General features: G+C 40.3%; 1 protein-coding gene across 1 annotated transcript; it reads right to left on the bottom strand.

The window, feature by feature from the left end:
* Nucleotides 1–3,833: 3,833 nt before the first annotated feature.
* Nucleotides 3,834–12,682, bottom strand: LOC104230083 (uncharacterized). The gene is made up of 10 exons (XM_070153503.1): nt 12,405–12,682; nt 10,816–10,966; nt 10,578–10,643; nt 10,311–10,418; nt 10,113–10,226; nt 9,894–9,995; nt 9,611–9,796; nt 4,259–4,348; nt 4,059–4,193; nt 3,834–3,842 (listed from the first exon to the last, which is right to left on the bottom strand). The coding sequence occupies exons 1-10, from the start codon at nt 12,680–12,682 to the stop codon at nt 3,834–3,836; spliced, it is 1,239 nt and encodes a 412-aa protein (XP_070009604.1).
* Nucleotides 12,683–13,149: the final 467 nt, after the last annotated feature.

Here is a 13,149-nt window from a genome sequence, read left to right as displayed (position 1 = left end):
CAAGAATGGGCCTAGACCAGCATCAACTACAGAGATTTGGAGTTTCTTGGGATTGGCAGGCTAATATCGTCGGTTCGTGGAGGGGTTTTCATCTATCTTAGCCCCGATGACCAGGTTGACCTAGAAGGGTGCCCAGTTCAGATGGTCGGACGAGTGTGAGGCGAGCTTTAAGAAGCTCAAGATAGCTCTGACTACGGCACCTGTGTTGGTTTTGCCCACAGGTTCAGGGCCCTATATAGTCTATTGTGATGCATCTCGTATTGGACTTGGTGCAGTGTTAATGTGGGTTGATAAGGTCATTGCCTATGCTTCGCGGCAATTGAAGATTCATGAGAAGAACTATCCGGTTCATGATTTGGAGTTGGCAGCCATTGTTCACGCATTGAAGATTTGGAGGCATTATCTGTATGGCGTGGCATGTGAGGTGTTCATGGATCACAAGAGTCTTCAGTATTTGTTCAAGCAAAAGGAGTTGAATTTAAGGCAGAGGAGGTGGTTGGGATTGTTAAAAGACTATGATATCACTATCTTATATCATCCGGGAAAGGCCAATGTGGTGGCCGATGCTTTGAGTAGGAAGTCAGCCAGTATGGGCAGTCTTGCTTATACTCCGGTCGGTGAGAGAGCACTTGCTTTGGATGTTCAGGCTTTGGCCAATCAGTTCGTGAGGTTGGATGTTTTTGAGCCCAGTCGGGTGTTAGCTTGCGCAATCGCTCGTTCTTCATTATTGAAACGGATCCGAGAGCGGCAGTATAATGATTCCCATTTATGTGTCCTCAGGGACACGGTGCAGCATGGAGGTGCCAATCAGGTTATCTTAGGTGATGATGGAGTTTTGAGATTGCAGGGTCGAGTTTGTGTACCTAATGTGGATGGGCTTCGAGAGTTGATTTTAGAGGAGGCCCATAGTTCCCGGTACTCTATTCATCCGGGTGTCGCGAAGATGTATCAAGATTTGCGGCTGCATTATTGGTGGAGAAGAATGAAGAAGGATATCGTTGCATATGTGGCTCGGTGTATGAATTGTTAGCAGGTTAAGTACGAGCATTAGAGGCCCGGTGGTTCATTTTAGAAGATTGAGATTCCTAAGTGGAAGTGGGAGCGTAGCACTATAGACTTTGTTGTTGGACTCCCACGGACTCAGAGGAAATTCGATGCAGTGTGGGTTATTATTGATAGGCTGACCAAGTCAGCGCATTTCATTCCTGTGGCAGTCACATATTCTTCTGAGAGGTTAGCTGAGATCTATATCCGGGAGATTGTTCGCCTTCATGGTGTGCCCGTGTCTATCATTTCGGACTGAGGTACGCAGTTTATCTCACGCTTCTGGAGGGCAGTTCAGCGAGAGTTGGGCACGCGGGTAGGGTTGAGCACAACGTTTCATCCTCAGACGGACAGGCAGTCCGAGCAGACCATTCAGATTTTGGAAGATCTGCTCCGAGCTTGTGTCATTGACTTTGGAGGCTCGTGTGATCAGTTTTTGCCTTAGCAGAGGTCGGGGTTCGCAATTGCGAACCCCTGTTCGCATTTCCTATATCTGCGACCTGCAACTTTATACTTAGACGATTTTTAACCCATTTTTCATATTCTCTCAAAACATAAACACACTAGGGTGATTTTTCAAAGGCTTTTTCTTCTCCAAATCAATTGTAAGTCGTTTTTAACTAGTTTTCTTCAATCATTAACATCTTTTAACGTGATTTCAACTTAAAATCAATAATTTTCATGGGGAAAATTGGGTGTTTTGGGTAGAACCTAGGTTTTTCAAAAATTGGGAATTTGAACCTCGATTTGAGGTCCGATTTTAAAACAAATTATATATTTGAGTTCGTGGGGAATGGGTAATCGGGTTTTGGTTCGAACCTCGGGTTTTGACCATGTAGTTCCGGGGGCAATTTTTGACTTTTTGGGTAAAACTTTGGAAAACTCATTTTCATGCATTGGGGTTGATTCATTTAGGGTTTATTGATGTAATTAAGTAACTTGTGGCTAGATTCGAGCGAATTGGTGGTGGAATCAAGGGGTAAAGCTAAAATTGAAACGTGAATTGTGTTCGTGTCATCGAGGTAAGTGTTTGGTCTAACCTTAGTTTGAGGGATTAGGAGTTGTATCTATTTGCTACGTGTTAATTGTGGAGTACGACGTATAGGCATGGTGACGAGTATATATACGTCGGTGTCAAGCATGCCCGTGAGTCTTGTGTTATAATTTATTATGACTCCCTTGTAGTTTATTATGCCTCACATGTTATTATCACCATTGTTCCCTTGCCGGGATGTTTGTTTGATATTATTGTTCCCTTGTCGGGATATTGCTGAGATATCATTGCTCTCTTGCCGGGATGTTGTTGAAATATACATGTTCCCTTACCGGGAAGTTATATGTTGCTTTTATTTCCTTGCCGGGATTCCTTATGATTATTGTTGGTTTGTAACTGGGAGCGGGTGGTACGCCTACCACAAGATATAATGAAATAGGAGCGGGTGGTACGCCTACCACAAGATATAATGAAATGGGAGCGGGTGGTACCCCTACTATAAGACATAATAAAATGGGAGCGGGTAGTACGCATACCACAAGATATATGAAATGGGAGCGGGTGGTACGCCTACCACGAGATATATGAAATGGGAGCGGATGGCACGCCTGCCACGAGATAAATGAAATGGGAGCGGGTGGCACGCCTGCCACAAGATATGAGGAATGGGATCGGGTTGCACGCCTGCAACAAGATGTGAAATGAAAGTGAAATTTGCCTTTGTTTTCCTTATCCTTGTTAGTAGTTGGATTTTGGTTCCCTATAATTCTCTTGATATTCTGTTTTTACCTGTTATTCCCCAAAGCATGTTTCCCCTTCCCATCTTTGTTTGTTTATTCTGCTTTACTTTCCGCTGTATATTATATAACTGCACAGGTTTATTTGGTAGTCTGGTCCTAGCCTCGTCACTACCTCGCCGAGGTTAGGCTAGACACTTACTAGCACATGGGGTCGATTGTGCTGATGCTACACTCTGCACTATGTGCAGATCTCGGAGCAGCTCTTGGACCGTAGCTTGGAGGCTTCCTTCGCTCCACCCGGAGATCCAAGGTAGACCTGCAGGCGTCCGTAAGCCCTGGCGTCTCCCTCTATCCCTATTTTCTGTTTCATTTTCTTTATATTCCGAAACAGTGTATTGTTGTTTTCTTCAGACCCTATATGTAGTTAATCCTAGACCGTCTGTGACTCTGTGACACCAGGTTTTGGGTAATTAAGGTTTAAACAGTTGTAATCGATACAGAGTTTAGCTATTTCATTGTTTTCTTCCGCTTCAAATTAAATTTCCTCTTTTATTACGTTATCGCTTTATGTTTGCTAAAAGGAAATAATTTGGTAATGAAGTAAGTAGTTAAAAGATCGGCTTGCCTAGCTCTCATCAGTAGGCGCCATCACGACTCCTGAGGATGGAAAATCCGGGTCGTGACAATAGGTTCTGCCATTATATGAAAAATACAAAAAAGTCCTCCGTATAAAGATACTCAAAGAGAAACGATAATGGTTCTATCTGAAAGCATTACCTGAACCATCCCTGAACGCAAGGAGGAATTTTTTCGTTTCAAGGCCAATCCACGGGTCAGAGCCAAAGCATAATAAATAAATGCTACTAGGTTCAACAACTTAAAAACCTCCAATGAAGCAATAATAAGAAAACCATGTCCTGGGTCCATTGTTCAAATCCTAATCTCATTAAATAATTGTCTGATTGCAAACCCCCTTCCCCTTATGACACTCTTCTTAGAACCTAGCTAGTGTTGTCTGGCTAACCTATTGGCAAGTATCACTAGAACCAACCAATTTACCATTCCTGAATATAAGTAAATGAAGTTATCAAATATAGAAGCAAGCTTAACGAATTACTATTTGTTTTTTGGGGGATAAGCATGGTACAAAAGTAAAATAAAAATTAATATTAGCTCATCCTCCACTAAGGGATGTTATTATGACACAAACATGTATGCTTATATCACTCATATGCACTTTATACTCAATATTTGAAGTAAAGGGTGGAGGCAAAACTAACCTCAAATGCCTCTTTTATGAAATTTTGGAGACGCTTCTCATATTTAATCCTGATGGATCCAGCCCCCACACCAGTAGAATTAAATTCTTTCATGGACTTTTGAGCCGCATCTTCATGTGCTTCTCTTAGTGCACCCTGCAATGATTGCAATATTAAAAGCAACCAGATAATGTTAGCAACGAAACAAAAGCAACACTTACTTCCTCCGGGGGCTTGGAACGATCAAATGAAACCATGTATCTATCAACAGCCAAAGCGTATGCCCTTCGACACTCAGCTTCCTCAACACTCTGCAGAAATAAAAAAGGAAAACAGGCATCAACATACATTATAGTGCATAAGCTGGGTATACAGAGGTAACTCACAGTGTAGCACTTGGCTTCAGCTGAATACCATTTTAGAAATGACAACAATGACATGGGAAGTTAAATAACATCCATACAAGAAAGTTGGAAAAACTCCAAAGGGATTTTCTATGGTACGGTTCAATCGGGGAGAGGAAGTTTTACTTGATCAATTGAGAGACTGTCACTACACCAAAGTATTGTGTGTGTGGGGGGGTGTTGTGATTCTCGGATCAATATGAAGATTATTTGGGAGGAAAAACAACTCTATTTCACAAGAATAGAATTACAGAGAATTTACACCAAGAATTTCTATCTACAAAAAAATCTCACCAAACTCTCTTTTTGTTCTCACAATCTCTTCCTGGATTGTATTTCAATCTTTCTGGATTGATCTTTCTGTGTAAAACATAAGGCTCTATTTATAGCATTAAAGAAGGTGGTTGGTGGTTGAATTCTTCATTCAACAATGGAGGCTTCAACAATTGTGGCTTCTAGAATGGGTTGGTGGCTTCAACAATGGTGGGCTTCTAGAATTGGTAGTTGGCAGCAGCTGAACTTATCAATTCTCCCCCTTCAGCTGCATTCCAACACAGCTACTATTTGAAAGTTATTCCAACTATGTCTCTGCACAACTCTAACTTTTCTTGAGTGACCACCTTTGTTAACATGTCTGCTGGATTCTCCTTTGTATGGATCTTCACTAGTTTCAACAGTTGTTGATCCATCACCTCGCGTATCCAGTGATAGCGAATGTCGATGTGCTTTGTCCGAGAATGATACATTGAGTTTTTGCTTAAATCAATTGCACTTTGACTATCACAATGTATCGTATACTCTGTTTGATTTATCCCTAGTTCTTGGAGAAACCGCTTTAGCCACAACATTTCTTTTCCAGCTTCCGCTACAACAATATATTCTGCTTCAGTTGTGGATAGTGCAACACACTTCTGCAATCTTGACTGCCATGACACAGCTCCCCCTGCAAAAGTATAAACATATCCTGAGGTTGATTTTCTTCCATCAGGATCTCCGGCCATATCTGAATCTGTATAGCCTTCCAAGACTGGATCAGCTCCCCCAAAGCACAGACTTGATTTTGAAGTACCTTTAAGATACCTGAAAATCCACTTAACTGCCTCCCAATGTTTCTTTCCAGGGTTAGAAAGAAAACGACTTACCATACCTACCGCATGTGCGATATCTAGCCTCGTGCAAACCATGACATACATCAGACTTCCAACTGCTGAAGAATATGGAATTGTAGACATCTCCTCAATCTCTTTCTTGGATGAGGGGCACAAACTCTTGCTCAACTTGAAGTGATTTGCCAAAGGGGCACCTACCGGTTTGGCATTACTCATATTGAACCGTTTGATCACCCGTTCAATATAATTTTCTTGAGATAGCCATAACTTCTTGTTTCTCCTATCTCGAGTTATCTGCAATCCCAAAATATGCTGAGCTGGACCTAAGTCTTTCATTTCAAAGGACTTAGAGAGTTCTTTCTTCAACTGTCTAATTTTTGTTACATCTTGTCCGACGATCAACATGTCGTCTACATAAAGTAGAAGTACAACAAAATTGCCATCCGAAAATCTCTGAATGTAAACACACTGATCTGCAACAGTCCTTTTATATCCTTGACTTACCATAAATGAGTCAAACTTTTTGTACCACTGTCTCGGTGCTTGCTTTAGGCCATATAAACTTTTCGTAAGCTTATAGATGAGGTTTTCTTTTCCTGAAACCTCAAAACCTTCCGGCTGCTCCATATAGATTTCTTCATTTAGATCACCATGAAAAAATGCTGTCTTGACATCCATTTGTTCAAGCTCCAAATTCAAACTGGCTACCAATCCAAGGATGATGCGGATTGAAGTCAATTTTACAACTGGTGAAAATATTTCATCAAATTTAATTCCCTTTTTCTGTAGGAATCCTTTGACTACTAACTGGGCTTTGTGCTTCACCACCTTTCCTCTGCCATCTTTCTTGAGCTTGAATACCCATGTACTCTTCAGTGCCTTCTTTCCTTGTGGAAGTTTCACAATCTCATAAGTGTTGTTTTTCTGTAAAGAGTTCATCTCTTCGGTCATTGCTTGCAGCCATTTTTCTTTATCCTTATGAGATATAGCTTCATGGAAACTCTCTGGTTCTCCATCTTCAGAAAGTAGAATATACTCGGTTTCAAGGTATCGAGTTGATGGAATCTGACCTCGTTCAGATCGACGAGGTTGTTAATTATTAGCTTCAGGAGGTGTACCATCATCGTTCCCCTGTGATGGTTCTGTAGTTTCCTGAGGGGTTTGTGCCTCCCCCTGCCAAACATCCTCCTGTTCTGCTTCTGGTACTTCTTCATGCTCCCCATGTTATTTGTGTCAAACTGCAATGGTAGTGGATCTGGACCAACTTTTTGGGCACTGGAACCTCTTTCATAAGACATTATGGGCTTTTCAATGTCTTTAATTGTCTGGTTTTCGTGGAATACACCATCCCTACGTCTGATCACCGTCTTCTGTATTGGATCCCATAATCTATACCCAAATTCTTCATCTCCATAGCCAGACCATATTTTCTCTGGAACCTCAAAATTCAACGGGGCTGATGGTGACCGGTTGATTAGGTAGCAGGCGGCGCGAACAGCTTCTCCCCAGAATGGCTTAGGCAGCTTTGCCATACTGATCATACTTCTGACTCTTTCCATAATTGTCCGGTTTATTCTCTCGGCTACTCCATTGTGTTGTGGGGTGCGTGGGACCGTCTTTTCATGTCGAATCCCTTGTCTCTTGCAATAGGAATCAAACTCCTTGGAAGTATACTCGCCTCCATTATCTGAGCGAAGGCATTTTAATTTCTTTCCCGTTTCACGCTCTACCATGGCATGAAATATCTTGAAATAATAAAAAACCTGGTCCTTTGTCTTTAAGAAGTACACCCACACCTTTCGAGAAACATCATCAATGAAAGTCAGAAAATACCTATTGCCGCCAAGTGATTTCTTCTCCATGGGACCATAAATATCAGAGTGTACCAGACTGAGTAACTCTGATTTTCTGGTTGAAGAAAATATAAAAGAGACTCTATGTTGCTTTCCGAATAAGCAATGATTACAAGGGTCTAAAGCATCATTCTTGTCCATTCTGATAAGCTACTTTTTCGTTAGAATTGATATCCCCTTTTCACTCATGTGACCGAGTCTCTGGTGCCACAGGTTTTGAGACGCCTCTTTTTCCATAACATTGAGGCTGTCTGAACATACCTTCACATGAGTTTTATATAAGTTGCCACAAATATGTCCTCGAGCGAGAATCATAACCCCTTTCAGCAATTTCCATGTGCCTTTTCCGAAATAACTTTCATAGCCCTGTTTGTCAAGAGCTATACCTGATATTAGGTTTAGACGAAGATTTGGCACATGACGGACATCCTTCAATATCATTGTACTCCCGATATTTGTTTGTATTTTGATATCACCAATTCCAACTATCTCACAGGAAGAAGTGTTCCCCATCTTCACTACTCCAAAGTCTCCTGCTTTGTATGTTGTGAAGAAATCTTTTCGGGATGTGGTGTGGCATGATGCTGCAGTATCTATCACCCATTCGTTTTCTTCTTGACTTGAGACGTGAAGGCATGTCTCTTCTTGGATGGAACAAATGGATACCTCTCCGTGGGTAGTGACTAATGCATCTCCATCCTTCTGCTTCAACTGCTCCTTCTCCTTATGCAATTTTCTGCAGTTCTTCTTTAAATGGCCCTTTATTCCACAGTGGTAGCACGCATAAGATGACTTCCTACCATCTGTGGATTTTCCCCTACTCTTGATTCTGCCTCTCCTCTTATCTTGACTTCTTTCTTGTTGTTTCCCTCTTTCTGTAATAAGGGCATGCGACTCACCATGATCGATGTCCTATCTTCTGGCTTCTTCATTAAATAAGGCATCTTTAACCATAGGCATGGTCAGATTTCCACTAGGAGCTGAATTACTGAGAGAGACTACCAGCGTCTCCCAGCTATCAGGAAGAGAACTAAGAAGTAGTAGGGCTTGCATCTCATCCCCGAGCGGCATGTCAACAGACGATAATTGATTTATCAAGCTCTGAAACTCACTGGTATGCCCGACAACTGAAGTTCCGTGCTTTAACTTCAAATTTACCAAACGCCTCATTAACAAGGCTTTGTTCCTAGCGGTCTTGGCTTGATACATCCCTTCTAACTTCACCCAGAGGGCATACGCGTCTGTCTCTTGTGCAACATGATGAAAAACGCTATCGTCAATCCATTGTCGAATTTGACTGATAGTTTTTCTGTTTAATTTCTTCCACTCTGCTTCTTTGGTGGAATCGGGGTTCTTACCCTTTGCTTCTATGGGATCAAACAAATCTTTACAACTGAGGAGATCTTCCATCCGAGGTCTCCACAATGTGTAATTTGTGGCAGTAAGCTTCATCATAGCTCCAGATGATGATGACTCTTCCATTATATCTTTAAAATGGCTTGGTCAAAATTTTTGGAGCAGAATCTCACCAAACGGACCTCACCAACGCGTCCGGAATGGTGAAATTGGTAGGATTGACTCTTCAACAATGGTGGGCTTCTAGAATTGGTAGTTGACAGCAGCTGAACTTATCATGGGGTGGGGGGGGGTAAAAAGATTTAAGAGTCTTTAACAAGGCGTTACTCGGAAAGTAGCAATGAAGATTTGGGGTAGAGGAGGATGCACTTTGGAGGGGGATGATCACACAGAAGTGTGTGTGGAGGACTAAAATTGTTTCACTGCCCTACGGTTGCGGGCATTTGAGGAATATTTTAAAGGGGTGGGAAGAGTTTGTAGGGAACATTTCATTCGGAGAGTGTGATGGAAGTAGGTTCAGTTTTTGGGAACTTAGTAAAAGCTATTCTTAACCTTCTCCAATAGTTTTTCTCTAGTACAAATCCCAAATTTAAGATCTCTATTTGTCCTTGTTTCTTCTGTTCAGGGCCACTTTCTTGGTGCCAAGTCAATGTAATTAATGATTGAGTAATAATCATGCAACAACAATTAGTAGTTTCTTTTTTGTTCCTCTTTCGGGTCAATGGTGTTGATTATGAGAAAAATAATGTTTCTATTGGAAAACTGTTTCCGCAGTTACAGAGAAGAACATCAGTGATGTGGAGGAAAAGAAAGGAAAAAGAAGTATACATGCCATTAAGAACATCAGTAACCTGCCATGAAGAGGTGAAGGTGGGCACTGCACCATTGTTAAGAGCATCCAGGAAGGACTGAGTTATACGAGCAAAGAGCGGTCCTGTCATAATAGTCCCTCCAACTTGCTTTGGTCTTGTCCTCTCAAAAACAAATCTTTTCAAAGCATCAAAACCAGCTTTAAACTCTGGCCTCAGGTTTTCCAACTACATGTGAAAATCGATACTACAATTAGAATAATTAAAGGGAGAATCACAATTAGATAATGATAGTAGAGAATGGAACATATGAAAGAATATTAACTGGAACCCGATCTAGCCGTTGAAGCGCATTTTCATTGCTCAAAGGACGCACAAGGCTGAAGCATTCTCTATCAGGGAAAAGAGCACGAATGGATTCCCTAATCTGCAGTTAGAAGTTCCAAGTCCGGGAACCAGTTTTTAAAACAAGGATGGTTATATTAGGAATTGAATAATTACAACACCTAGTAAAGCAAAAGAAACATTCATGTAAAGTGGATACCTCATTTGTAGCATCAACACCTCTCCCACCACCTTGAACCGGCCTCAAAGCAAGTTCAAGGTAGTCCCGCGGAGTTATTTTGCGGTTGTCCTCAACCAAGTCCAAATAAAAATCCTTTTTGCAAAGAGAAAAAATATATGTTAACAGTTTCACAAGCAAGCACAGAAGTAAATCCAAATAAACAAACTCTGAAAATACCCTAAACAACCAAACGAAGATTGGGGAGAACTGTCCAAGCTCCGAAGCGCTGGCCATTTCAGTGACAAGAGAAAGGCGGTCAATTGCAGCTTCATCAATATCACCCATCTAAATTAATAGATCAAAGAGATTATGAGGACACCTAAAAGACAGACAAACTGTAGCAACAAGGAAATTCACTGACTATTGAGGGGAGAGCGGTAAACAGTCTAACAAGAATGCCATATCAAAGGAAACAAATGATATCCAAGTTTGAATGCTCCTAACCTGGTTATATACAAGCATACTTGAAAGAAGGACCGCCAAGGACAATATTTGTATGCTATATGTTTCCTGTCAAACAGCAAACAAAACAGAAACTTACAAAAGGCAAAAGAGAGTCAGTAGCCATATAGCATGTGCCAAGAGAGTAACTAGTAAAAATCTTGACACTGCTATCAGTATGCAGGTGATACCTTTTTCAGAAAGCAATAAGTAATAAATATGTTAAAGGGCGGAAACTAACTGTTTGATCATAAGCATTAATTCCTTCTGTGTCCAACAGTAACAGATTGTATTCCGTTCCATCAAGAGCTGTTCTCCTTAAAGGTGCACTCCACAACCAAATACCTTTTGTACATGGCCGATGAGTTGGAGACAATTGAAAACCACTACTCCTGCCAAGAAGCTATTGGGCATACAACAAGCTCTCAGTTACATGTTTTCAGCAAAGCAGGAAGCAGCTCTAAGTTACATATGGTAATCTACTTGAGAAAGTAAGTAAATAGTAAAGATAATTGTGGTTCCATTGTAATAGACCTTGTTAATAACATAACTGAATTGAGTTTCTAAAACAACAATATCACAAATGTGCAATAGCTTTGACTCATGAGTTGACTGTAATCTATTTATGAAATGAACAAGTGACAACCTACGCACAGAGGATGACAAGTTTACTGCATAAGGTGACAATAATAAGGAGTTACAGAAAAGACACAATGAAAATCAGAACAACGACACATGGTTAATCAGAATGGTGTTCCCTCTAATAGATCATTCCTCCAACTTTCCAACACATAAAACTAGAAAACTCAGGTGTTTATACCTTAACTAATACGGATGGTTAACAAACTCTTCATAAAAATAAAAAAAAATTCAGATCTCTGCTTCTCAAAACAACAAAGAGAAGTCATCCGAGGCCTAAACCTCTAAATCTGGAAAACGATATGCATCCACATATAGTGAACTCCAGTTAAAACTTGAAACGTTAAAATATACTGTATAGAACAACAACAACTAGGTCTCAGTCCCAAACAAGTTGAGGTCGACTATATGAATCCAAACCGACCACTTTACTCCATTTAAATCCAATATTATGTGAATATAAATGAAAAAGTTCAAGTAGCTCGGTATATTAAACCTCTGCAAGATTAAACCATTCCTAGAAAGCAATCTAAATCATCTTGACAAGTATGTTAAGCTAATATAAAATAGTTAAGGTCATACATTGTACATCCTTCAACTAAAACATAAATATATTCCCCAACATTCTAGTCCCAATGTGCATCGCGAATTCTTCCAAACTCATTTCTTCTCCACCGTTTTTTTACTGATAACCATTATGTCCATGCCAGTTTGCGGGCACCTACACTAATTACACGAGGTTTCTGCTACCTCCCACCAACACCGGAAAACTTATGACCAATCACAACCTTTGAAATTCGGGGATAATGGATCCACCCATCTACCCTCTTCCCCTAAAATATCATGCTTAGAACGCATGGCGCACGGCTCAAACCTGTGACCTAAGTCACAAGTCCCTCAACCTTTGCCACTTGAACTAATCCTCGGGGGCTAAGCCATAGTTGATTGATTGATTTAGTGATGTTGTATCTCAAGTTTCAGAACAATGTGCTTAATAATTCTAGTCATCAAACAATTAAATAGATGACTATTAGCTTCCAAAATCCCAATTCTAACCAAAACTTCAACACTTGAGTGGACAAAACCGTAATAAAAAACGGAGCTTTTTACAAACAATAACTACCCTAGATGGTGCATTTAACCAAAAATATATTAAAAAAACAAATACTAAGAGCTTGAGTAGAAATTAACTGAAACTTTAACTGATTAAGTAAAAAGCTCTTGCCTTGACGAGCACGACCACAAACGGAGACAATACCAACTGGCTCTTTGACTAGTTGATGTATCGCAAGTGCTTCGTGATCAATTTGGAACTTTCCTTCCTCATCGCAATACACGAAACGAACTGCTCTCTCCGGACCGGCGGCAATGTTAACGGAGGATGGAAGAGAGGACAGTGGCGGCGACGGCGATGAAGAAGATTGCTGCCGAGAGTCTCCGGCGGAACTTTTTAACGTTGGAATCGCCATGCAAGAAGAATTAAAGGAAAGTTTAATATTGTATAATAATGTTCATTTATTATTAAATTACTTAGAGAGCAATACAATTACTTAGAGAACAATCTAACTAGGCATCAACTTCCTTATTTTTACTTGGGAACCAAATTCTTTGTTTACCATTAATAGGAGGATTTTCTTTTTCATTTGTAAGACATAAAAAAATTGTACTATTATCTCTCAATATATTTCTCTTTTCTCTTATTTCACTTTGTTTTTTTTAATTAATTATTGTCTGTTATATTTCTCTAAGGGTGTGTTTGGTATAACGGAAAATATTTTTCAAGAAAATGTTTTCTTGGAAAACAAGTAGTAATCTTATTCATTTTCCGGTGTTTGGTACGCAAATTAAGGAAAATGACTTCTCAAGAATTTTCATAAATAATTTAGATATAATAAACATGAAGCCATAAACTTTCAAACCAACAACCTTCCGGACC

The sequence above is a fragment of the Nicotiana sylvestris genome, chromosome 8 (genome assembly GCF_000393655.2).
Source record: "Nicotiana sylvestris chromosome 8, ASM39365v2, whole genome shotgun sequence".
NCBI lineage: Eukaryota > Viridiplantae > Streptophyta > Magnoliopsida > Solanales > Solanaceae > Nicotiana > Nicotiana sylvestris.
The sequence above is the reverse complement of the archived record's forward strand: the minus strand, read 5'-3'. Positions and strand labels throughout refer to the sequence as shown.

Bases quoted from the DNA above. Each gene is read 5' to 3' on its own strand.
- LOC104230083 (XM_070153503.1), bottom strand. From the start codon at position 12,682: ATGGCGATTCCAACGTTAAAAAGTTCCGCCGGAGACTCTCGGCAGCAA. The intron at 10,644-10,815 runs GTTAGTTTCCGC...GCTGTTTGACAG, and splicing joins TTAATGCTTATGATCAAACA to GAAACATATAGCATACAAAT. The intron at 10,227-10,310 runs GTATTTTCAGAG...CTTTGCAAAAAG, and splicing joins TCTTCGTTTGGTTGTTTAGG to GATTTTTATTTGGACTTGGT.